Source organism: Talpa europaea (genome assembly GCF_964194135.1).
Source record: "Talpa europaea genome assembly, chromosome: 12".
Lineage (NCBI taxonomy): Eukaryota > Metazoa > Chordata > Mammalia > Eulipotyphla > Talpidae > Talpa > Talpa europaea.
Window position 1 is genome coordinate 46,333,318 of NC_140079.1, and position 26,244 is coordinate 46,359,561.

At 46.0% G+C, this 26,244-nt stretch overlaps 1 protein-coding gene across 3 annotated transcripts in view; it reads right to left on the bottom strand.

Annotated features, from left to right (window-relative positions):
• The window catches only part of EPS15L1 (epidermal growth factor receptor pathway substrate 15 like 1), a gene marked incomplete at both ends in the record, with an annotated part of 80,276 nt that overhangs the window by 15,385 nt on the left and 38,647 nt on the right, over window positions 1-26,244 (bottom strand). For 2 of the 3 annotated variants that reach the window (XM_084250339.1, XM_084250338.1), the window contains 9 exons: window positions 5,241-5,323; window positions 6,280-6,340; window positions 10,802-10,938; window positions 12,015-12,065; window positions 12,912-13,035; window positions 17,719-17,874; window positions 19,218-19,415; window positions 19,973-20,134; window positions 23,894-23,966. In XM_084250339.1, the coding sequence (XP_084106465.1) occupies window positions 5,241-5,323; window positions 6,280-6,340; window positions 10,802-10,938; window positions 12,015-12,065; window positions 12,912-13,035; window positions 17,719-17,874; window positions 19,218-19,415; window positions 19,973-20,134; window positions 23,894-23,966 (1,045 nt within the window). Of the gene's footprint in view, window positions 1-5,240; window positions 5,324-6,279; window positions 6,341-10,801; window positions 10,939-12,014; window positions 12,066-12,911; window positions 13,102-17,718; window positions 17,875-19,217; window positions 19,416-19,972; window positions 20,135-23,893; window positions 23,967-26,244 lie in introns of all 3 variants that reach the window. The other variant, XM_084250337.1, reaches the window with a different exon arrangement.

The following is a 26,244-nucleotide window of genomic DNA, read 5'->3' on the forward strand; positions in this document are numbered from 1 at the left end:
TCCTGATACATGTTTTTTTCCTGCCTGGGGATCAGGTCCTACCTGACTAGGGGGTCCCCAGGTTACCACTCAGGTTCAGAGATGTTCACCCTCGTACTATCTGAGGAACTCCCATCCTCCCAGGGCCACCGCCACTCTGACCAGCAGCTCCAGGTGCTAGGTTGGACAGCAGCAGATCCTTCATGCCCCATAGCTGCCCCCAGGCCCAGTGCCCGCTCAGTGAGTCAGATTGGAGCACACCCTCCAGCCACCAGCATGGAAACACTGTCTCCAGCAGGTTCCTATCACCTTTGACCCACCTTGACCACCTCCACCTCCTCCAGCCCTATTCTCAAACCCAAATTAGGCCACACTACCGAAAACAGAGATGCATGGGTTCATGGGTAGGTAGGTAAGTAGATAACAGGTGGGTGGATATGTAGATGAGTCAGTAATGCTGAGTGACCCTGATGCTCAAAGTCAACTCCAGCACTCTTCAAGGTCCAGAAGGTCTTTATTTTGGCCTCCCGCAACCTAATTATTCCACTGCATCCCTGTAGGTACTTCTATGCCACTCTGATGACTCCATAGTTCCCACAGTTCCCTGAACCCTCACCTCCAGGTCTCTGCACACGTGGGTCTCCTGCTGAGGCAGTCAACCCACCCAGTCCAACTAGAGTCCCCTTTCTTCCTTGGAGTCTGACTGAACGTCACTCCACCTCCACAGCATTCCCTGACTCCCCTTCCGGCCAATTGTTCCCACTCGATGTGCCGTGAGACCTGACAGGGCATGTGTGACCACACCAAACCACACCGCACTGATGAGTGTCCCGGCCCCTTCCACCTACCAGGAGGTCTGGAGGGCCAGCACAGTTGATGGGCAGCGCACCTGAGACCACATGCGACTCTCCCATAAGCGCCAGCACAGTGCCAGGCACGACAAACCTCCGCCAACAGACAGACAGACGGATGAGTCACAGATGGCCGGCTCACTTGGATGACAGGTGAGGGGCCTCAGGCATCGCAAAGGAAGATGACTTTCTATAGGGGTGGGGGCAGGGACCACTTTTACTAAAACAGAAAATAATGAAAAAAGTAAAGCAAGGAGCTATATCACGATTAGAAACAAAAAGAAATTGGTGGGAATAGGGTAAGAACACCAACATGTTTCTCAAAGAACAAAGGAAAGGAGGCTTGCCGTGGTCTGGCTGGCAGGCTAGAGGGAAGGCTCTGGGAGCAGCACATGTGATTCTGTCCCTAGTGGGCAGACCTGGGGACAGAAGACAAAACAAGAAAACAAAAGCACACTCTGGGACTTTCTTATAAAATCTGGGCCCAAGAAATTACGGAGAAGTCCTACTGCCACTTCCCGTTTACTCAGAGGGAAACTGAGGCACAGAGAGGCGCCACAACCTCAGTGGTAGTGAGGGCAGGACAGCATTTTCCACTACCCACTAGGGGTCCTGGGCTCTACCCTGAGCATCTGGCACACACCTCCCCTCCAGCAGATCTGGGGCCATGTTCTAGGCTCTCTAGCCTCAGATCTTTGGGAGAGACATATGGATGTGGGAGGAGGCAGTGCAACAGGAGGTCCATGGTGAGAAAAGGGCCGTCTCAGCCCTGCCACCTCCAAACCACAGCACGCCTCAGTTTGCTCATCTGTGACATAACAATGATGGCAGGCCCTGGCTCACAGAGCTGACAGCAAGAAGGCAATGTCACCCAGACAACGTGGCAACAAATCACACAGTGATCATTATGCTACGGACACAGGTATAGACACCTATGAGAATCTGCAAAGGCCCATCAGCTACCAATGCTTTATTTCTGCTGCTTTCCATTATCCACGCCCACAGAGACTTTCCCAGAGGGAGCTGCATGAGGCATGCGGTGTGAACCTGTTTGGTATCGTTGAGAAGGGCATGAGGGCAAAGGAGACAGAGAGGGAAGGAGGGAGGGATCACTGGTTCTTCATTCCTCCTCCACCCTTTGCACTGAGAGCTCAGATGATCCCCACAATTGCGTCAGGGCAGGAATCAAATCCATTTTCTGAGTGCAGAGGCAGCGTGAGGCCCTATGAGTAATCTAGTCTTTGTCTTAGGTGCTGGGAAGGCACAGCTCTGGGAAAGGGGTACAGAGGAGAGCCAGAGCCCTCTGAACACATCCCTTCTGCTTAGATAGGGCAACCACCCTGATATAGAGTACATGGTACCCTGTCCACCAGTATCCACACAGATGCCCTGACTGGTGCGAGCCCTCAGCTGGGGAGGAGGCCTGGGCCACTCTACACCTGGTGTAACTTGTGGGTCTGCTTGCTCAGAGTTCACAAGTTGTGAGATCTGGGACACCATACAGAGCTACAGCCACCTTCCAGTTGGCTGGGAACACTGAGAGCTACGCAGCCCCCTCTTCTGTTTAAATCTGAAGAGCAGCAGGCTCACTCCAACAGGAAAGCCTTCCAGCTGTGCATGCCACACAGTGAACTTCCCCACTTTCAATACCCAAAGGCCTGTGTCACTTTTCATGACTTCAATCTCCCCAAGTCGCCTCCTTTGGGACTTGCTCCTACTGGGGCTGCGGCTGCAGGGAAAGTCGCTATTTTTAGAAGGGTTTCAGTGAGAAGCTGTTAGGTAATCTCTGGGCTGGAACCAAGTAAAGTGTGAGGAAAAGACAAGACAGAAAAGCCACCGTGCAAAGCAGCCTCTGAGAGACACATTTGGGGTTCACAGTGTAAACAATCTGTTGAACGTAAACAAGTTTAAACTTCTAAGAAAAAGCCCTAAATGTGATTGGGAATTACTGCAAAACAACAAAAATGGGCTAATGACCAGCTATATCTTTCACAGGTGGTTTTTTTTCATGGGGGGAGGGTTAACTCATGAAATTCAACTCTTGTTTTCATTCTCAGATGTTCCCTGATATCTATTTTGGGGCATTTGTTTTTAAAGCAAGATAATAAGAGTTTCTGATCAACACGGTCCAGAAAAATCTCTTTAGGCATTGGAGGGAACTCAATGAAGAGTCCAAAGTACCCCTTAAAGGAATGGTCAACACAGGACACTCAATTCCAGGTGGAATTTAGAAAGACACCAGTAGGAACTGCCTCCCCACCCCCTTCAGATGGAGAGAATCTGACAATGTTAAAAAAAAAAAAAAAAAAAAGCCAAAAGAAAAAAACACCTTCTTACCACCTTACTTTCATTTCCTTCAGCCTTTTATTTATATACACTATGTTGTTCTTGAAAAACAGAAAGAGAACCAAAAGGGAAAAACAGAGCCGTAAGGTTAGGGCTCAGTGTTTAGCTACACAGGTGACATGCCACCAGAACTAATGGGATAGTGGAAACAAAACAAAGAGGCAGGGGACACATTTTCCACAGCCAAGCCACAGCTCCGTCCCCCCAGTGTTACAGACAGGAAGGGATGATGGCCCTGAAGTCACATGTCATGTGTGTAAAGTCTGATGGTGGCCCCAAGAACAAGGAGACAAGAGTTAAAAGAGGGAAAAACAACTTGAGCGCACACTGCAGTCAGACTGGTGGGCCAGGTTCTGCCCCACCGTGCTCGGCTCTTCTGAGGCCACTGGATACTCAGAGACTGCCAGAGGCAGGCCCTCCACTGGGACTCTTCTCAAAGCAGGGGCCTGGCTCACGTGCTCAAGGTTGTGCCCTCTACCTTGGGGCCAGCCTCCAGCAGGTAGAAGACCACTTACGAAGACTCAAGAACGTACTGGAACCCCTTCGCTGGAGATTGCTGCCACCGTGTGGCTGAAGTTTTCTGATCTCAGAGATTGGTTTTCTGTTGGCTCAGTGGGAACAATGGACACAGGAGGAGGCTCTGATGGCCCTAGTGTCTCTGGCCAACGCAGTCTCCACTGTCCAGGTTACAATCTTTCCCTACAAGGATGGAGGCTCCTTCTCCTCCAAGCACTGACACTACACCTCTGGCCAGAGCAGGATTTGCTACCTTGACAGTTAATGTTCACACCCTTCTTTGAAAACCTAAACAGCATCTCAGATGTTTCTCGGAAGCTGCACCACAATCACATATTGCTAACCACAGGCATGCAGCACCCAGATAATCACTTGTTCCTGGGGTTGAGGGAACACAGAGCAAAAAGATGCCTAGGGGGTGGGGGGAGGGAGTGACTGATACAGGACAGTAGGACAGCTCTCCCTGTGGGCTGCTGAGGCCAAGGATACTCCAGGCTCCCTACCCTCACTGCCTTCAGGGCCCATAGATTCCTCTCTGACTATGAACCTCCCCAATTAGGGAGGGGCTGTGTTCTGCTTTTGCCTCCCCCCCAACCTGGACATCTATAAAGACATGGAATGAAGGAAAAAGTGGGCAGCATCTAAAAGGACCAGTCTTCAACTGTGGGAAGGTTCAAAGCCCAGATGGCACTTGATACTGCTTTCCTCGATTCTTAGAGAAACACTCCCGTTCAGTTAAAATTAAGGGATATTAAAAGTACAAGAGAGCAGACCCTTCCACTACCTTTCCCACTCACCAAGGTCAGTGCTTTTGATTTCACAGCAGTTTCTTCTGGAATTTGTCACAGTGATCATGGTTTTCTATTATTTCTTGATTTGCCATTTCAGAAAAGTAAATGAGTTGTTGCTGCATCCAAGATTTCACCCTCAACCCGCCTCCCACAAGTGTTCTCTCCAGAAATAACAATGTGGAGCTGCACTCACAGACAGTTTATGAAACTGGGACCAGAGAAATGCTATCCAGCCCAACAGTGGATGTGACTGGTCCTCGAACAGCTTACTTTTCCCTAGTGTATTTCTCCTCTGAGCCCAGACGTCACTCCATACCCCTCACAAGTTCCATCAGACTGACAGCTCCAGACACATGGACCACTCTCTTGGGCGCCTCCTGCCTGCCAGCCTCAGCTACCCACCAGGCCTGGCTCCTGCTCCCCTCCCCAGTCCTAGTTGTCTAAACACCCTCTCAAGCTTGTTCAGTCACAGCGATGACATCATTGCTTGAGAGCCAATGGCCATCAGACCCCACTGAGCACCAAAGGACACTAGCGGAAGCAGGGGGAGGGAAATGGGTCCAGTCAGAGCCACAAGCGCATTCTAGACCCTGCCTGCTTACCCACAACTACAATGTGGGGAGGCATTTCAAACTGAAAGGTGGCGGGGAAATACATATGTGGCATAAACAGTTAAGCCTGGCAGCCCACAATAAGACCACGACAAAATCACAAAGACACTGGCAGAGGTACAGATCCTCCATGGGAGGGGCTTTACCTTGGACATCTGGCTGAAGTCAGCAAAGCCCTCGGCACTACTGAAGGACCCACTTCCGAAGGGGTCTAATGTTCCGAAGGGACCTGCAAGCAGCACCAACAGAGGCAGTTACAGGCCAGTCACTCACATATCTCCTGGGGTCAAGGGCAAGTGCAGCCTCTTCATACTCAACAGCCCATTGCAGGAGAACAGGGAAGATCGTGTTTCTTGGCCAGTGCATGTAAGAGCCCTCAAAAAGGGCTCCACCCCCAATGATTCTGGCTGGTGCTTGATGCACAGCTTGGCCAGACAATTTCCCACTGTGATAGCCAGCTGGGAAGAGCCAAGGAACTCAGTGCTCTAAGCCAGCATTGTTCATGGCCACTAAAGGAGCAACAGGGGCCCTGTGGAAGCACAGCCTGCTGCCCTGCTAGGTCAGGAGGGAAGGTGTTAGGGGCAAGAAGCAAGCAACATGATTTATGTGGGGAGGTCATCTGTGACCCACCACCCATATGAATTATGTGGGAAGGCTCTCCACACCATGCTTCCCACGTAACTTATATGGGAAGATCATCTGTGAACAGCACTCTTTCTCCTTTGACAGGGTGATTTGCCTTTACACACACACCCCTAGAATATCACACTCTGTAACTAAGAAGCAAAGTGCTAGGCAAGGCAGCAAAGATCAAGCAGGTTCTGTTTCCAATAGTGAGGAGGAGTCCATAATTTTTATCTCCCTCAGAGCACAAGCCAGTACTCTTTCTTTTAAGGGGGAAAAAAAATCCAAAGGTACAAAACAAAGATTTATGCAGAGGAATGAGTAGAGAACCAAAATCACCACTATCACTGAATTACTTCTTACTGTCAAGCTTTCTTTCTGGAAAAATACCAGCTCTTGTTTGGGAAGGTAGGCAGCCAAGTGGGTACTGATTTTGGCTTAACTGTCTCAGGTAAGGCTCCAGGTGCCACTGACTAATGACATAAACACTGAGGACACATTAGTGTGGGATATGAATGTGTACTAACTGGACTGAAACTTCCACTGAACCCATCATCTCACCTGATCCTTTTGAGGAGACACTGGAGGATGAGAAAGGATCACTGGATTCAAAGGGGTCGAGCTAAACGAAAGGAGAGAAGGAGAGAGGGAAAGTAAACAGTAGGTCATTTGTTCCATCATCCATTCATTCAACCATAAACAATCTTGATGTCGCCATAGACAAGTAAGAGTAAAATCCCAACAGATAGATGCTCCAGCGGATAACACCTGTAAACTCTGGACAAAATGCAAAAAAAAAAAAGGCAACCACCTGAGGGAGAACTGAAACTTGGCAATAGAAAACAGTACAAGATTGAGTTTTCCACGTTGACAGGTACAATCTAAAGGTATTAGGCAGCTAAGACTCCAATAACAAACTCACTGATTTTCTGGCCTAAAGACCAGCGGACAGAGCTGTGGGAAAGGGCTTGGACATCTGGAAAAGAGACAAAAAAGATGGGAGCCCTGATTCCATGACACATCTTCCAAGCTTAGGGCTGACCCCTAAGCTGTGTGTGGTGGGCAATCTCGGAGCAGCCTGCAGTTAAGACCACAAGAACAAGATTGACAAGGAAAGTCTGCAGAGTGAGTCTCACCAAGTTTTCTGCTTGCTGAGACAAAACGATCCACTCATTGGAGGAATACTACAGAATCTACTCTCCACAAAAGAGCACTCTCAGTGTGTAGGATTTTTCAACATATAGAGGACCAGAAAAATGGATCCTTAAAGAATGGGTTCTCAAAAAAATGAAGCCAATCCCCAGATGACCAAGATGTTAGAATTCTCAGGTGAAGACAACCTTAAAGCAGTGTAAATGTGCTCAATAAGGTAAAGGAAAATATCTCAAAGTGAATGGAAAGCTAGGAGGCTTAACAGAGAAATAGCAACTATAAAAAAGAGATAAATGGAAATTCTAAAACTGAAAAGTACAATATCTGGAATAAATAATTCACAAAGTAAACAACAAATAAAAAAGTGAAATTAAGATCAGTAGAAATGACCCAATCTGAAAGAAACAGGAGGAAAAAGGAATGTGATGAAAACAGAGCCTTAGGGATCTATGTGGATAACAACAGCAAAAGGTGTAATATGTGTGCAATCCCAGAAACAGGAGAAAGAGAAAAATGGCAGAAAAAGAAAACATTGAAAGAAATAATGGCTGAAAACTTACAGATTTTGGTGAAAGACGTAATTCATAGATTTAAGCTGCTGAGCAAACCCTAAGCAGAACAAACACAAAGAAAGTCACATTCAGACAGTTCACTGTCAAACTACAGAAAAATAAAGACAGGCCCTTGAAAGCTGACAGAAAAATAGTACTTCACAAATGCGAAACAACTATAAAAAAGACAGATCACTTCCCATCAAGAACAGATAGCAGTGGAACAACATCTTAGAAGGGCCTAAAGAAAAAATACCACACAGGGCACTAATACCCTCAAGAATGACAAAAAGTAGACCCTGATTACAAGAACTACTAAAGGAAGTTCTTCAAGTAGAAACCAGATATTGAAAAGGAATGAAGAGATCTGAAATAGGTAAATAAGTAGGTAAAATTAAGATACGTTCCTTCTGCCACAGTAGCCACTGTAGAGCAGCAGTCAGGGCTCTGTGCTATGCTGTGACCTCACAAGGGCTGCAGGGCATGACCCAGGTGGTGTGTGGTTTTGCCCATATGAGTGGTATACCATGGAGTTGCTCAAGGTCTCCACGGACTGGTGGACCTTCAAATTGATCAAGAAAAGTATGTGTGTGTGTGTGTGCGTGCGCGCGTCGTGGGGAAGGGGGTGTGGGGAAGGGGACACATCCATGCCTAGAGGAAAAGAGAGGAGTTGAGCAACGTCCTGGCTGCCACCAAGTAAGGGAGCTGTCAAGAAAGACTGAGTCAGCCCATAAAGAGAAATAAAATCTTTTCAGAAAAAAAAATTAAAAAATAGAAGACATCTATTTCCCTCTTTAAAATACTATGAATAAAAGCAACATTTTCAAGACTATCTTGTGGAGTTTATGATATACTTAGATGTATTGCATTCATAGGACAGCTATGACTGCTGGTTAGGAGAGGTGCATAAACAGATCTATATGGCTGCAAGTTTTCTACATTTTACATTAAGTGACATTATGTCAACCTTCAAGTAGTCTATGAAAATGAAGACTGTATATTGTAATCCCTAAAAAATAATAAAGAAAGGTATAATTAAAGAGGTTGACAGATACTAAAAAATGGAATTCTAGAAAATATTCAAGTAATCCAAAAGAATACAAAAGGGGGCACAGAGGAATAAAGAGGAATAAAACATAATAAAAAAACAAGCAAATAATAAAATAGAGGACTTAAATCTAACTATGTCAAGAACTGTATGTATCACATGTTAATGAATGAGACATTCCATTTAAAAGGCAAGGATTTCCCAGACTGGAGAGAAAAACAAGCCCAACAACACACTGCTACAAAAGACATTTCATATATAAACACTCAGATAAGCTGAACATAAATAGAGGGAAAAAAGATAACATGCAAAGAGTAAGCATCTATTTTAATGTGATAAAATAGACTTCAAATCAAAGATATCACCAGAGGGAGAAAAGAAACCCTTTATAATAACAAAAAGGTCACTGATTCAGGGTCCACAATGTCATAAACGTGTAAGTACCTGAGAAAGCTTCAAATATATGAGGAAAAACAAAAAGAATTAAGGGGGATTCAGGCAATTCCACAATGATAGGAGATTTTAACATACACATAAACCTTAGCACCTGGTAGAGCTAAATGACAAACAAACGAACAAAAGACAGAACAATACCATCAACTACTTTGACATAACCAGCATTTATAGAACATGCCCCCCAACAATCGCAGATACACTTCTCCTAAATTACACAGATATGTTCACCAACTCAGACTGGAAAATGAGTCACAGTAAATTTAAAAGGATTGGAAACAGACAAAATATATTCTCTAATAACAATAAAATAATTGGAAATCGACATTGTATCTATGGGAAAAAAACAAGTATCTAGATATGAAATGACATACTTCAAATAATTTGTGGTTCAACAGAGATCACAAGGGAAACTAGACAATATCTCAAACTGAATGGCAATGAAGATACGACATATTAAAATGTAAGGGATGTAGCCCAAACTATGCTGGGAGGAAAATTTGTAGTTTTGAAACTTACGTTAGAAAAGAAGGTCTAAAATCAATGATCTGAGATTGGATCCTAAGAAATTAGATGAGCAAAGTACTAATAAAAAAAAGTAGGAGGAAGGAATTAATAAAGAGCAGAAGTCAGTGAAAGAGAAACAAACCATTAAAAAAAATTAACAGTCAAAACTAGGTTTATAAAAAAAATTTGGCCCGTAGAAAAGACAAAAAAATTGATAGTAAGAACACAGCTGGTTAACACCAAGAACAAAGGGGGCTCTCACAGCAGAACTTATAGACAGAAATGTTACAAATTAATCCCCACAGGGCCTCCCTGTTGGCGCAGGGGTTAAGATGCAACCTATGAAGCAATTCGCAGCCACTGCAGCATGAGTGCGATTCCCGGCCGGCCAGGGAGAAACCCACATGGTGGGACAGACCTCTCCTGTCTCGCCCGCTGCTCCCCTCAGCAGTGTATTCAGTCAGTCTGCCCGTTCTGTTCCCCACTCTCTCTTTGGTGAATCCTCTCACCCCCTGCATCTCTAGCCTGTACCCCAATTCTTGTAAATAAATTTGTAAATAAATTCTTGTAAATAAATCTTTAAAAAAACAAAACAAAACAAAACAAATTAATCCCTACCTTCCAGGATCTCTGTGACTAGAATTATAGACCTATAGGTCTCTGAAGAAAGGAAAGCCCAAGAAGTTAAAAAGCTGGGTACAGAGATGTAGTAAGAACATGAAGGGAGGATATAAACTGCCCTCACTTATACACAAAAATTCTCTGTTCCTTTCATTTTTTTATTTTTTAACCCTTTATTGACACCAATGTGACCCAGTCTGGTCAGCCTATCATTGTGTAGAACATGTGGTTTACTACATATTGGGGGACAGGTGTCCATGTGTGTCTTCACACTAGGTGCTGCCAGGCTGCAAATACGGGCTTCTCGTGCGTGACCAGGCCCTCAGAGGCAACCTGATCCCAACCTGATCCCATCAGCACTGTGCTCTAAGAATGGTAGTGTGGTGTGTAGAGGCAGGGGGTATGTGGTGCTTTATCCTGGTATTGTCCTTGTTGGGAGAGAGAAAGTGGGGCAGCAGAACAGAGAGCTGGTGTCCTGCATTAAGTAATGGAGGCACAGAAAAGAACTGGATGTGACACTCTGCTTCATAGGACCAGGTGGCCTTCACAGGAACTGGTGACCATGATATCTAGAAACAGACTAGGCCAGTGATCCAGTTCCTGCACAGCCTCACGCAACACACAAGGCCCATATCTGTCAAGCCAAACGAGCAATTAGAAGTATGATGCCCTAAGTCACAGAGGAAGAGGAAGGGCTGCTTTCATTCGGGTGCCACTCAGGTATCATCCGCGCCTTCCCAGCGTCACTCACCTTCGAAGGTAAGGACGGGTTTTTCGTGAATGGGTCTGAGGTAAACGGGTCATTCTTTGTCTGTTTCTTAAAGAAGTCGTCAGGGGCAGAGCCTCGGAATGGATCACTTTCTTTGAAAGGATCCCCTCCAAATGGATCTAGGTGTTTGGGGTAAAAAGGAAAAAATTCTCCATGAATAAAGAACATTTAGTGAAAGAACCCAAATATAAAAAGAACATGTTAATTGACCGATGCAATTTATGTGACTCTACCAAGAAAGGGTAAAAACCATAGTGATAGAAAGGAGGTCAGTAGTTGCCAGGGACCTGGGAGTGAGGAAGGACTAGGGAACCTTCCAGAATGAAGGAAATGTTCTCAGTCCCACACGACTATACACATTTGTCAAAGTGTATCTCATTATACACTTAAATTAGGTAAATTTTGTGTGTGTATAAATTATCCTTCTCAACAAAGCAGATTTTAAAAATAGCAAAGATAAATAATATGGGTAAATGCACAGTCAGCACATTAGTGGTTGTCAGGGCCTAGAGGAAAGGGATGGGAAGTGATTGTACCTAGGGATGAGGTTTCCCTTGGGGCGATGGAATGTTCTGGAACTAGATAGAGGTGACAGCTGCACAATGTGCTAAAATGTGCTGAATGCTACTGAATTTTAAATGGTTCATTTGTGCTATATGAATTTTACCTCAATAAAAATAAACAAACAGGAAGCATAGTCCCCACACCACACCCAGTGTGCTCCTTCCCTTCGGATAAGGTCACTCTGGAACGGGTCACCTAGGTAAGACCCATTACACAGTGACTGGATGAGGGCGAAAACCACTTTCACCAGGAGGAAACAGGACTCTAGGATTTCATGTAAGGTGCCAGTTATCCTTCCCAATCTATGCTGCTATGACTCTGGATGTGGTGACAGAAGTTCCACCAAGTATGGACACCACTGATGCCGCCACAGTGTCACAGCAGGCACAAGGGATCTAGATTCCCCAGGCATGATCAAACAAGTGCCTGACACCAGCAGCTTCTTCTCTATTTTTACTCTTCCTGGTACAAGACAGGCAAAAGGGCACCAGACTAACCAGAAGGATGGTGTCACTACCAGGTCCCTCAGAAACTAAACCCCTGAGCCACATCACAGGAGACCAGGGAGGAGGCTGGAAGATATCTGTCCATTTCCCTCAACGTGAACAACTCTTACCATAGCCTTTCTTACCTGCTGAAGCTGTTTGTTGCTCTGCAAAAGGGTCACTCTGGAACGGGTCACCTAGGTAAGAGAGGAATGTTGAGATGCCTGTTAGACATGTCCTTGGCATCCTAGTAGGAGCACAGAAGCAACACCATCTGAGACATTGAAGGCAAAATGAAAGCACAGGTGCCTGCTCCCTGCAGACTGGCCAGGAAAGTGCAGCAGAGCCAGCACACACTCCCTCTGTGCTGGGTGTCACTTTTGTCTCAGCTGCCTCCCACCTCCCTCAGATGCCCCCTCCTCATCTGCATGCCAGCCCTAGAGCATAAGAGTGTGGAGAGCTGCCTGTTTCACTGCCCAACCTATGGCACTTCAACCTCAGTCGAGAACTGGGAAGAAGTCCCACTGGCCTCACCCAGTCTCGGCAAATTTTTTTTCAGAAACCTATAGAGAGCCTCCCTGGAAATACTGTTCTGCTCTGAAAAAAAGAAATGTGGGAAATCTCGTTTCTAGAATTCTTTGATATTCTTGACTTGTGCATGGCTCTAGAGGAAGCTCACAAGGTTGAGTCCTGAGATGCTATGGGAATTTCTTGCTTACTAGGTACTTTCATAATCTCCAATCATACCATCTGACTATCTTGTCAACCCTGTGAGGTGAACAGGGAAGGATTTGCCCTCTGGGGGACCAGAATGCAGATCTGTTTCAGGGTCAACTCAGCTTTAATGGGGCATCATGTGGACTTGGAGCCCACCCTTCCAAGTACCCCAGTGCCTCAGATTTTTTCTACTTGGAATAGGGCAGAAAACACAAGGGGTTCATTAAGCTCAAATCCCTTTCCTCCTCCACTTCAGATGGGGTCATCTCTAATTATGCTAAACAGTAGCCTTTCCATGTGGAAGGGGGTTCCCACAAGTGAGATACCTTTGAAAGGATCAGCTCCTTTAAATGGGTCAGATTTGAAGGGATCTTCAGCTTGGAAGGGATCTGGATGCATTTCTTGTGCATTGTTGCTAAATAACAAGGCTTTATTTTTGAAAGGATCATCCTGTAATTTTGTGAAGAGAAAGGACAGGGATTTTATTATTTCAGATATAAAACACAATATAGAATTCTATACCTAACTCACATTTCCCTTTTAAGTGAAATTAAAAGTTGGTTTTTTTAAAATCATTGAAGAAATGTGGGTTTTAGCTAATAATCATGCACTGACACTGCCACATAAGATGTTTGCAATGAGGAGGCTGGATCTGGGACATGTGGGGATTCTCTGCACTATGCCTACAATTTTTCTGTAAGTCTGACACTCTTCTAAAAAAGCTTATTTAAAAATCATTGAGTGGAAGCAGTCCAAATGTCCATCAATAGATGAGTGGAAAAAGAGTTATGGTCTAAAGAGTAATGCATCATTTAATATTTCAATCAACAACAATGGACCTATCTTATACATAGTGGTGGTCCCAACAGGCTGTACCATGTAGCCTAGATGTGTAGTAGGCTGTGTGATCTAGGCTTGTATAATTATACTCTATGACATTCACACACAACACATTTCTCAGAAAGTACCCCCATGGTTAAGCAATGCATGACTATATAATTGAGATATTGTTCAGCCTCAAAAAGAAGGCATTTCTGATACATTCTAAACATGAATGAACCTTGAGGACATAGTGCTGAGTGAAATATGTCAGATGCACAAGGATGAATACTGTGTGATTCCACTTACATGAGGTCTCTAGGGGAGTGATGTTCTTAGAGACAGAAAGTAGGATGGTGGGTGCCAGGGGCTGGAGGTTGGGGAGTGTTTAACGGGAAGATGAGAAATTTCCGGAGTTTAGTTCACAAAATGCTAATGAACTTAGCACTACTGAACAGTTTATTTAAAAATGGTTAAGATGGTAAATTTTATGTTTTGTGTATTTTACCACAATTAAATTTCTTCTAATCATTGAATCAGAAAAAAGGTAGTATTTTTGGAATTTTCAAAGAAGAAAGTGTAAGGAGCCACCCCAAAGTTGTAGCTATAGGCCTCATTCAAAGGTGTGGCTACCCTCAACATCTTTTTGTCAGTGAGTATATACCTAGTGGGCATTTAAACAAGCACCATTTCCACACCAAGAAGCACGCTGGCTCTTTACATCCTGGGAGGAAACAAGAACTCATGCAGTTAGAATCACTAGAGCATATTCAATACTTTGCATTTTTTTTAAAAAAGCACTTATTTCTAGAAACAAACAAGTATATCTAAAGCAGAAGAAAAAAAAATTTGCTTCTGAACAGCACATGTGGAAAGGGCTGAGAGAGGGGGCTGGCCATATGCACAGGAACAATGCACTTGGTTTAGCAATCCAGAATCTATTTTGGTGACTAGAGACACACCCTCAGTGAAAACACGAAGGTTTCTGTGACTGTGACACACAAGAGTACAACACCCTCAAGTCTGGCAAACGTGTGAGTATGCTGGGCCAGGTGAGTGCATCCATTATTCCAACTGACCAGAACTAAGTAAGAAAAGACCTGGGGCTTTCGCAAAAAAATATGGACAATGTTGAGAGCAATGACACCAAATGTATCAAAGGAAAATCCCTGCTAAGGCGTTGGCAGACCCAGGCTGTCCCCTTGGGGGAGGAAGACGGTGCTCAGGTGCTGGGCTGACAGGAAGAAGTGACCAACACCCCTACCCTTGGATGATTACAGATTTTTCTTACCTGGGAAAAATTATCTGGATACTCCAACCACAGGGCTCCCCAAGGGGGAAACCAAGCCGGGTTCTTAGGCAAGTAGGTACAGGTTTCCAAGCTCTGCACCCCCAGTTGGCATGGACAGCACAAGGATCACAAGATGCAGGTGCCCAACAAGCATCCGATGGGGCTCTTGGACACAGATAAGTGTGACTCAGAAGTCCTGATCTAAGGAAGCTGGGAGACCAAAGTGGGAAAGAAACACCTCACACTGCACAGGGAGGCAGCTGGACAATTCCAGAAGGAGGACAGAGAGAAGTAACATTCTGGACAAAGCAGTGTATTAAGAATGACAGTTTAGACTCAGAATAGAAGCTCCTACTACTTTTTAATTGGTGTGGATTTACAAGTTGGTTGTGTTTGTATTTATTTGTTTGTTAATGTTTTCAACTATCACTTGGAAGACTACTAAACAGCAGAAGACAAGAGAAGAGAAAGATCCTGGGGCTTGAGCCACAAGCCACCTGAGCTGAATAATGGGCCTGCAACCTCTCAGGAACAATTGTTTGCCTGGTGAGACAACCGCCTCCCCCTTTAAATGTGAAGCCCAAGAAGATTCCAGCAGGGTTCATGTTGACAGGGTAACCACTGTGGTTTGATGCCATTTCATAATCAGAGCAGAAAACTAGATGCTACAAGTGCCCACCACAGATGCTACAAGTGCCATGATCCACTAGCCACTTCCCAGTGAAAAGTGGTCTACCAGGCAAAGATCAGCACAGGTTTGGAGGATATGTTCCTCAGCAAAGCTAAAATACCTTCAACAGCAAGTTCAGTGACCAGTCTTACTTTCTGGACTTCCTAGAAAATAGATATGAACAGCCTGCAAGGGCACCAGAGGCATCTGTTGATAGTCCCTCACCTTAGAAAGAGTATGTGGTAGGGGCAAATTGGGAACCCAAGCTCCAGGGGGGCGGGAAGCCCTGATTGTGAACTTCTGCCAATTCCGGGGTGTAATTACTCCCATAGTGGCTGATTTCAAGTTACCAAAGGTAACTTACAAAACTTCTATTTAATAATGGGCACTGGAGAGTTTACAACACCAGCTCGAGCAGGCCCCCATGGGTCAGACATGACAGACAACCCAATCTTTCCCAATTGATGAGCCCTCAATTAGGCATAAGTCAGTCTGAGATGATTTAACTTCTTCTCTGTGACATGAGTTGGTTAGGAAGCTATCATCAAGAGCAAGAGGCCAGTATTATCACTTCAGATGAAAGGAGAGGAATATATATATATATATATATGGATTTAGCAATTTTGTGATACTCGGACAAAGTAATACTGTGTGAGCAAAGCACTAAACTGAGTAACTTTGGTAAAACTGGCCAGTCTTAGAAAACTTGAAATGTACCTCTGTGATTGTACTGGTCTTAGAGAACTAAGCCCATCCCTTTCATCCCGTCTCTGGAGCAGTCTTGAAATGTTCAGGAGTAAACAAAAAGCCCTCTTTAATGTGTTTATTAAGAAATGGAAACAAATCCCAAAAAGATGCTTTTAAACATTGTATTTATACAAGATAAATATCATTTTTCTTTCAGAGACTGGGTGCAAATTTTATGTAGCATATTTAACATCAACATCCTGAGACAATTGGCTATCATGTAAACTTTACCCCACTTATGAGATAATTAAAAATAAAGGTAAACAATGGGGGGAGAGGGGTGTCACGGGCCACTTTGGAATTGCCACTTCACTGCCACTTTTAGCCAAGGAAACCAATTGTATCAAAACATGCAGAAGAGTTTAAGGGTGAGGTATTCATGAATAAAAAGGGAACAGGGTGAGCAAGAGTAACAAAGGCAGATGAGACAAGGGGAGTCTGCTGGGAAGCTGAGGCACACACCGCAATAGCCAGAGAGCCAAGAGGCAGTCCTGCCTCACACGATTCATGAGAAACTGATATTCATGGTCTAAATGCAGACAGTAGAGTTGCAAAGGGCCCCAGAATGGACAAGAAACCTCTACAGACTCCTAAATAGGAGTGGGTATTTGAAAGGCAGAGGGAGCTTGTGGGAGGCAGAAGGTGAGAACACCCACAATGCCTTTAAAGTAGTTTGGGGAAAACGTAAGCTTCCCTGTAGATTTGTGGGGTTGAGTACTTGGCTACTGAGGAAAGAAACATGTAAAGGAATGAACTAAAGGGCCAATTCTTGTTAAGAGAGAGACATATTATGCAGCAAAGGTGTCCAAAAGCACACAGACCAGGAGAAGGGCTCAAAAAAGACACTCCAGAGGCAGAGGAGACAGAGCCAGCCAAACTGTTAAAGGAAGAGCACAAAAAAAATCCATCGAGAACACATTCCATTAGTTCCCTCAACAGCAAGAAGATGCTCTCAGCAGTCAAACTCAACTGGAAATGGCTCGAGTCAGGGTTTAGACTGCAGTGGGAGACTCTGGCAGGGACAGGGATGTGTGACTAAGACCTGCTGCCTGTCCATGGTCCCAGAGCCCACAAACACCTAACAGACCCCCAGTCCCTTGGGTCTCAGTCAGAACCACTAGGGTCATGGAGTTTGAAATAAAGTGCTTAATATAACTAAATTTCAGGAGAGAAGCCAATTCATAGGTGACCCAGCAAAACCCCAGGAAGGCTGTCATTTTTTCTTGTTCCTTATGGATACATCTGATTTCCAAGGTGCTCTAACGGTAAACACACACACACATATTCCCCAGTCCCTCACTTAGCAGGATGCGGGGTTTCACAATGTGTAAAGAGATCAATCCAACTTTGGTTAGATTTAAGAAGCCCTCTATTAGACAGAAATGGCAGTAAAACAGGTTTTTACCAAAGATTTGGCCCACCCCTGGCTTTGCCCAGATGCCAGGCTGCAGGGACAATGGGGACATGCAGAGCAGTAGAAAAAAAACAAAAACCCTGCACGTGGAAAGAACTAAGGTTGGCAGGGATGAACTCTGGCAGGTAGGGCATTCTCTGTTCACAACCTGAGACTTAATCCAGGACTAGGACATGTTTATTCGACCTTTACCATGGCTCCAAAACCGACCCTGTCTGTCAAGGAGACGCCCTCGCTCAGGTCAGCTAGGTTGGTCAGGCTGGCGCCTCGGGCCCCGTCAAGCGCCTGTTCAAACTGCTCCTGGGCTTCCTGGTGGCTGTTGTGCAGCTGGGAGAGTTTGCTTCTTGCCTGCACAACAGAAACACGGAAAATATCACATGAGGTTTTGGGAAAATATGTTGGGCAGGACATTTTTCTCTCTTAATATCCAACCCCCAACAATTCACATGAAGAACTGAATTACCCATCCACTACATCTGTGATGAGTGAGATGGCTCATGAACCAAGATGAGACCCTTCTCACGGCCTGGTACCTGAGAGAGGCATACATCCAAACAAATGCTTGTCGACTTGGAACAAACACAGGACAGGGACAAGATTCAGACTGTCAATATGTTCAAAATGATGTTCTACAGTCATTTTCTTTTATGGAGTTTTCATTATCCTGTTTGCTGCTCCCTCATTCCTGGAGGCAGGAAGGGAGGCCAGGGGAAGGAAGACTGAAGTCCGACAGACCCTGACACGTGTCTGTTTCCTACAAACTGCATGATTTCAGGCTAGTGACCTAACCTCTGTTTCCTCTTCTCCAAAATGGAGCATCAGGTATCATGAATAATACCTAACTGCAAACTGCAAACACACACACACACACCCCAAAACATAGAAATGATAAACAGCAGCTCCTATTACTATCAATAACATACTCTTAGGTATTGGCTCCTATCCACCTTTTAAAAACACTAAAGGCTGGGAGGGTAAAGATTTATGAGAATCTTATAGATAGTAATTAACAAAAAAGCATTTTAGAGGCTATTATGTCCCTGAGTGCTGTGCATTTGTCTGTAAACTGGCAAAAAGAAGAAAGAGATGGATTCAGCCAAGCAAGGATGCATGAGTAGCCATTTCAGTATTGCCAAGGGCAAATGTCACATCTACCCTGCAAGTGGGACAACCAACAGCCAGCAAGGAATAGCATTCCATATAGGGGAGCAGGAAAAGAGCCTTCCCTCTGCTGATGAGTAGCGGAGGGAGGAGAGATGGGAAAGTTGGCAGCCTGAAGAACTGGACCAGGAGCCATACGGGGTGATATACTTTACAGGTGGTGGTGCCTCCTCAATGTGCCAGCCCTATACCTCTTGCCTGTGCTAGAACCAGGTTGACAAGAGCTGGTAACATAATTTGTTATGTGCTTAGGTGGGGAGGTAAAAGGTCAGCAAGGCAAAGTCAGTACGATGCTGGAACACTCGCTCGAGGGTTCTCTGGTGCTTAACCTCCAGATGATAGTTTTCAAGAAGAGAACCTAACATAAATGAGATGGGTGACAGCAAAGGAAACAAGCAGCCACAGCACACACTCAGGCCTGCAGAGCATACACACAGGTGTGAGAGCTCACAATGGCTACTCCCATGGGCAAAAGACCCCAGAAGAGCCTGCACTGCAGGTTGTCACAGCAAACCCACCCCTGGGGATACCTGGTTGATTTCATCTTGTGTGGACTTGAGGGACTTGATGATGGTTTCCAGTTGGACCTTCCCAGCCTGAATGCTCTGCTCCAGTTGTGTCTCCTCCTGCTGCAGCCGGTTCAGCTCTGATTTCGCCCGGTTTAGGTCATCTTCCTGGGACTTGAGGTCAGATTCCTGAGACTGGATCTGGGTCTTCAATGAGGAGATCTGAAATAAGATGGAAGGTGACTCTAAGGATTCTACAAAGGAGATAATCCAGGAGGCGGACACCTGTCTACAGCCCAGATACCTGGTTTCTTTATACACCTCACGCTCCACATTCAAAACAAAGACAGAAATGCCAAGGCAGACATGTTTGCCCCTATGTAACCAAGCAATCACTTGGAATAAGGAGATATGTGACCAGGAAGACATATAATCCCCAGAGGGCGGATATCCTGTGAGAGGCCTCGGAGGAGACATGTGAGGCTGCAGCCTCCTAGTTTGTGACCAACAGTGAAGATACTACATGCAAATAAGAGGAGAGAGGTGTCCTGGACCATGTGCTATGAGGCTTGGGTTAGGGTGTAGGAAGGTGTCACACACAGGTTTGTGGGGACCCAGGCTACTGATGTTTATACTCAGTGGGTGAGGCTAAGGTCAGGTCACATATGCTTAGATGCTTTTCTAAGTGACACATTCAGAAACTGTTTAGCCAGCAGACTGTCTGGGCCTGTTTCTCAAGGCCTCCTGAGTTGAGAGCAGCTTAGGGAGCTCCAACTCACCATCTGGGTCTCGTCCTGGCACTTCTGCCTGACGTCACTGAGCATGTCACGGAGTTTGGCCTTCTGCTGGTCCATTTCATCCAGGCGGTCTTGTGCATCCTGTTTCTGAGCTTCCAGCTCTTGCAAACTGCTTGTTTCCCGGTCTAGATCATTTTGTAATTCCTGAGGAAGATGGCATGAATTCACTTGAGAAAACAGAAAATGGGGCACACCCAAGGCTACATTATCACAGCCAGGGCTGGAGCCTTTAGGATGGTCTACAAACCCCAGCCCTATCCTGAACTCAGACCAGCATCCTGCACACACTTGCCACATACGCCAAATCTTTCAGCAGATAGTCAATGATAATCTGAGAGGCCAGGGGCCAGGAAGATGGGGTGGGTGCCCAACTAAGAACCACACCTCCATCCCCTTCTCTCCAGTGATCTATGGCCAGGGGTGGGATAATAAGAGGCATCACCCAAATACAGATGAACTGGGATGAGCAGCACTGAGGGACAGCACAGGAGCTGTTGGTGGGAGTCATGGGGACCTGGGGAGACTGAGCCAACACTGCACAGGTGAAGAAGACCCCCAAGGAAGCACCACTTAGGATGAACCCAAAGGACGAGCAGGAGGCAACAGGGAGGAGAGAAGCCCTGAGGAGGGGTCACAAGGGCATAAGAAAGGTCAGGGTGTCACCCTCTAGCCAGAACAAAGGGAAAAGGGGTGAGGCAACAGAAGCCATGCTGCAGGCTACGCCAAAGAGACTGGATCTGGGATTGGTTTCCGCAGTGGGCACCTCCTGTAAGCCATTCAAGCAGAGGGGTAGGACATGATGGGTGTCCACTGCTGAAGCTTCCCCAAGTATAGCATCCATCACCAAGGCCATCATAGGTCTCCTTGAGCTGTTAGACTTCCAGGAAAGGATCCCAGAGAGGTACATATAGAAGGCCTATGAGAGCAAAAGCTGTACACAATACAATTTCTATCAGGAGGGACTGTCTGGGAACCAACAGTACAACCCACAGTGAATGTGAAGAGTTCCTGGGAATAAGGGAAGATGGGCCAGAGACGCTATGGTGGCTGATGCTATGTCAGAAAAAAAACAGAAGAATGCGCAGGGTCTCCCTCTCCCTACAAAAACATCTTTGCTCCCTCCTCTCATGACAGTAAATCCAACTTTGGAGAGCTGAATTGTCTGCTCCTCTATCTGCTTGTCCCAACCTTTCATTTGAGGAATAGATCTCAAGTCTGACAAGTGTAGGGGAGAAAACACACAGGATGTTTGAGAGGGGAGTCAGTGGCAGAAATGTGGGTCTGCCACATCTGAGGGAAGGACAAGAAGTGGGTGAGGGAGAGAAGAAGGAAGAAGGCAGGTGAGGTCCAGTGTGTATGTCTGGACCTCATTCTGTAACAGAGAAAAAAACCATTTAAGAGTCCCACAGGGAAAAGGACCTGCCAGTGTCGTTAGGAAGGGCACTGGGGTTGGGGAGATGTGTTAGAGCAAAAAGAAATAACATAGCTAACCTAAAGACCTGATACAATCACCACTAGAACCCCAGCTGGGCTCTGCACAGAAAGTGACAGATTCCAAAAATCACAAAGAAATGGAAGGGACTCAGAATAGCCAAAACAATCTTGAAAAAGAAGCTGGAAGACTCACATTTCGATTTCAAAATCCTTTACAAAGGTACAGTCATCAAGACAGTGTGGCACTGGCATAAAGACATATAGATAAATGGGTCAGAACTGAGTCCAGAAATACATTCACACATCTATAGTCAACTGCTTTTCCAGAAAGATGCCAAGACCATTCAGGAAGAAAGAACAGCTTCTTCAACAGATGGTGCTGGGACAACTGGATCTCCACATGCAGAAGAATGAGGTCTGACCCCTTTCTCACACCATATACAAAGTTAGCTCTAAAAAGGTCACGGACCTAAATGTAAAAACTGTAAATATAAAGCTCCCACAAAAAAAAATGAGGTAAATCTTTGTGACCTTGGATTTGACAACAGGTTCCTACATATGATGATAAAAGAGCAAAAAAAAAGGGAATACAGTGGACTTCAGCAAAATTTGAAAATATCGTGCTTCAAAGGGCACCATCAAGAAAGTGAAAAGACAAACCACAGGTGGAACACAATATTTACAAATCATGTATCTGATAGGGGAGTATCTAAAAAATAATAAGAACTCTTACAACTCAGTTATAAAAGGACAACCAACTAAAAAATGTACAAAGAAAGTGACTTTTCTCCAAAAAGATATACAAATGGCCAACAGATACACAAAAAGATACTCAACATCATTAGGAAGAGTATTAGGGACAGTGAAATACCATACTACATCCATTGGAAAGGCTGCAATGAAAAAAATGTGAAGTGTTGGTGAGGATATGGAAAAACTAGAACCCTCGTGCATTGTAAGTTTGACTGTATGATGATGCAGCTACTTTTTAAAACAGTGTGAAGGGGGACCGCCCTGGTGGAGCAAGGGGTTAAGCACCGCACTACGAAGCAATCCGCAGGCACTGCAGCACAAGTTCGATCCCCGGTTGGCCAGGGAGCAACCCACATGGCGCAGCAGACCTCTCCTGACTCTCCCACTGCTCCCCTCAGCAGTGTATTTCAGTCATTCTGCCTGTTCTGTATTCCACTCTGTCTCTGGCGAATCCTCTCATCCCCCTTAAAAGGTGAAAAATAAGAGGGGCCTCCCTGGTGGCACAAGGGGTTAAGCACCGCACAATGAAGCAATCCACAGCCTCCGCAGTGCTGGTTCGACCCGCCCCGGCCATGGAGATACCCACATGGTGCGGCAGACCTCTCCTGTCTCGCCCACTGCTCCCCTCAGTGGTGTACTTCAGTCGATTTGCCTATTCTGCTCCCCACTCTGTCTGTGGTGAATCCTCTCACCCCCCACGTCCCTGGCCTGTACCCCAGTTGTTGTATGCATAAATAAACAAATCTTTGAAAAAAAAAAAGGTGAAAAATAAGATCTAGCATATGACTTTAAACTCAGTAGATACCAAGAAAAATAAAACCATATGTCCAGACAAAAATGTGTACATTGGGCCTCCCTGGTGGCACAAGGGTTTAAGATGCAACCTATGAAGCTGTCCGCAGCCACTGCAGCACAAGTTCGATCTCCGGCCAGGGAGCTACCCACATGGCACAGCAGAACTCTCTAGTCTTGCCCGCTGCGCCCCTCAGCAGTGTATTTCAGTCAGTCTGCCTGTTCTGTTCCCCACTCTGTCTCTGGTGACTCCTCTCATCCCCCCCTTCCCCCACCCCGCACACTTCTGGCCTGTACTCCAGCTCCTGTATGCATAAATAAATATGTTTTTTAAAAAATGTGTACATTAGTGTTGATAGTACCATTACTCAATATAGACAAAAAGCAGAAGCGCCCAACGTCTATTGAATGAATGGATAAACACAATGTGATCCATGCACTCAGTTAAGCATCACCATCCTAAAAGGAATTAAGTCCTGACACCATACAATGTGGCTGAACCTCGAGAACAGCATGCTGAGAGACCAGGCACAAGGACACTTACTGAGTAGCCCAGTGATAAGAGCTGTCTAGAATAGGCAAATCACACACAGCAAACACATGAAAGGAGGAGGATGGGGAGTGACTGCAGCGGGGATGAGTTTCTTTTTAATTAGATGGAATACTCTGGAACTAAACATGGGTGATGGTTAAGCAACATAATAAATACACTAAAAACCACCAAATTGTCCACCTAATAACTGTGTATTTTATATTATGTGAATTATAATCTCAATTTTATTTTTTAAAAAAACCTCCCCTCTATAGTTATGGAAAGAAAAACACTGACTAGAAAGCCTGCAGCTCAAGTTCCCGACAAGCACAGGGTGACCTTCCTCATACCCCACGCAAGCCCCACCTGATGAGAACGGGTGCTGTGCTTACCTGAACTTCGTTGGTTTTTTGTCTGATGGCCTCTTCTTTCTCTCTGATGTCTTGTTCCAGTGAGTATTTCTCTCTGAGTTTTCAAAAACATTTCAGGAAAGCACAGAGTGAATGAGCCGACCATTACCTCAGGGCATGCTCCCCACCCAGACTTCTCAACTCAGCAGCCACCTGCCCAGGGGACACTGGAATGCAAATCTAGGAGAGACCCCAGTGATGTTTACCCTACAAGTCCCTCTCTTCAGTGGGGGTAGAATCCATGGATGCCATAGTTAGCATCTCAACATAACTCAAGCCCTTCAAAGTAGGAACTTTTCAAGAGGAAGTCAGAGTAATGCCCAGGATGAGAGGCCCAGGTAAGCACCAGGTGAGACAGCCCCATCAGAAGGAAGTCATGTTGGACGGGCCTCCAGAAGCAGCGAGGGTAGCCCCTTGCAGTTGCTGCACCCAGCAGGGATAGAGTTCTCAAACCCAGCATATCAAGGGACCGATTCAGATTCTTCCCCAAGGCAGCCAACACTGTGACCTTGACCCTGTGAAAACCTGAGCAGGGAGCCCAGTCAAGCCCACCTGGACTTCTGGCCACATAAGCACATAAATTTGCATGGTTTTAAGCCACTACATCTGTGGTGATTTGTTCTGCAGCAAGAGAAAGCTTAGCCTCACTTGCTCACTCAATGGTGAGTGTCCACCTCCCAGAAACACCAAGATGGCACATCCCATACCATGAGAGGCTCTGCCTTCAAGGCACAGATATGCCTTGACAAATCAAGGCACAGATGAATTTCCCTGAGGGGAAATCCCACTGGAAAGGTGGTGAAGGCATCCTGCCCAGGAAGGCCAGGGGAGAGCTCTTGGGAGCTTTGGTGAAGAACAGAGACAGGTAGGCACAATTTGTCTTAGGAAAGCACAGTGAGAAGTTTGGAGGTGTGCCAAGTCGGGTGGGAAGTGTAGAGGGCTGGCAGAAGACAGGCAGTGAGGGTCTCTGGACTTGCCACTGCTTCCAGCTATTCCCACAAGGGAGACTTTGCTTGGCCGGTGTGCAATCAAGCACTTGGTTAGCCCTACCTATCTCTTCACCTTCCTCCACGCAGCAGCCAATCTCTCCTTGTGGACAGAGTGCCTGTGTCCCCCCAATTCATATACTGAAGTCTAACTCCCAAGGTAACAGTTTCAGGAGTCGGGTCTTTGAGGGTAATTAGGTCATAGGGGTGGAGCCCTGAGAATAAGAATCAATGTCCCTAAAAACAGGTACCCAGAAAGCTCCCTGCCTCTTGCCCCCTGTAAACTAGGAAGAGGGCCCTCATTAAACTCCAGATCTACCCTCCAAACTCAGGATGAAGAAAAATTAGTGTGTCTGTTAAGATGCCAGTCTGTAACTATTTTATAGCAGCTGGAAGGCTAAGACACTCTCTAGATGCCTCCAGGGCAGGACCCACAGGTGGCCAATAAGCCCTGCTCACTCCTTCCTAGGACAAAGTACTTGCAGCCAGTGAGGTCAGACAGGAAACACTGTGAGTGTCTGAATAATCCTATCCATCAGCCTCAGATATAGTCAGCACCAGCAAAAGCTCATCAGACCTACCACCATGGCTGGTCATTGAGGGGAGATGTCTCATCAGACCCAACCCATCATCCAGGTCACCCTCAAAGCCACCACAGGGTTGATCCAAGTCTGGCCCTTACCTTCCCAGGGGAATGAGGCTCCCAGCTGCTAGAACTACAGCTGTGAAGAGGCAGCCCTGGCCTGACCCAGACACTGCTGTCCCTTTCAGGACCCTGGCCCCTGTGATCCCTCCAACCTACTCCGTTGGTCCTGATCTAGGGCTGACGGCTGGGACACTGACTCTTGCTCTCACAGTCCCACTCAGCCTTGCCAGCTGCATGTGCTGGCTTCTCATTTGAAGAATATAGGAGGAGTGACAGAATCGGAACCACCTCTGGGCTGAGCTACAGCAGGTAACCAAGACTCTGGGACCAGTCATGCGTCTAACCAGTTCCACCTGACCTCTAACCTGCCTTAGCTTCTCAGGGCTCTTCTCTACTAAGGGCACGAAGCCAAGGAGGAAAACCAAGGGGGCAGGCAGAGGCATTGAAGCAGAAAGCCAGAGTGAAGGCCCCCCAGCACATGTTCACTATTGTCCACCTGTTTTATGTGCTAAGGAGGAACCAAACTTTCCTGCCATTGAGGGCTGACATTACTTAGCAACCACCTGCCTGGGACTCCATGGCCACACTGCTTAGGACCCTATCACCACCCTCTCTGGCCCTGCTCCAAAGCACAGTCTCGCCCCTCCAGCCCTTCACAAAGCACAGTCTCACTTCCACAGATCCCTTTCCCAGCCCACCCT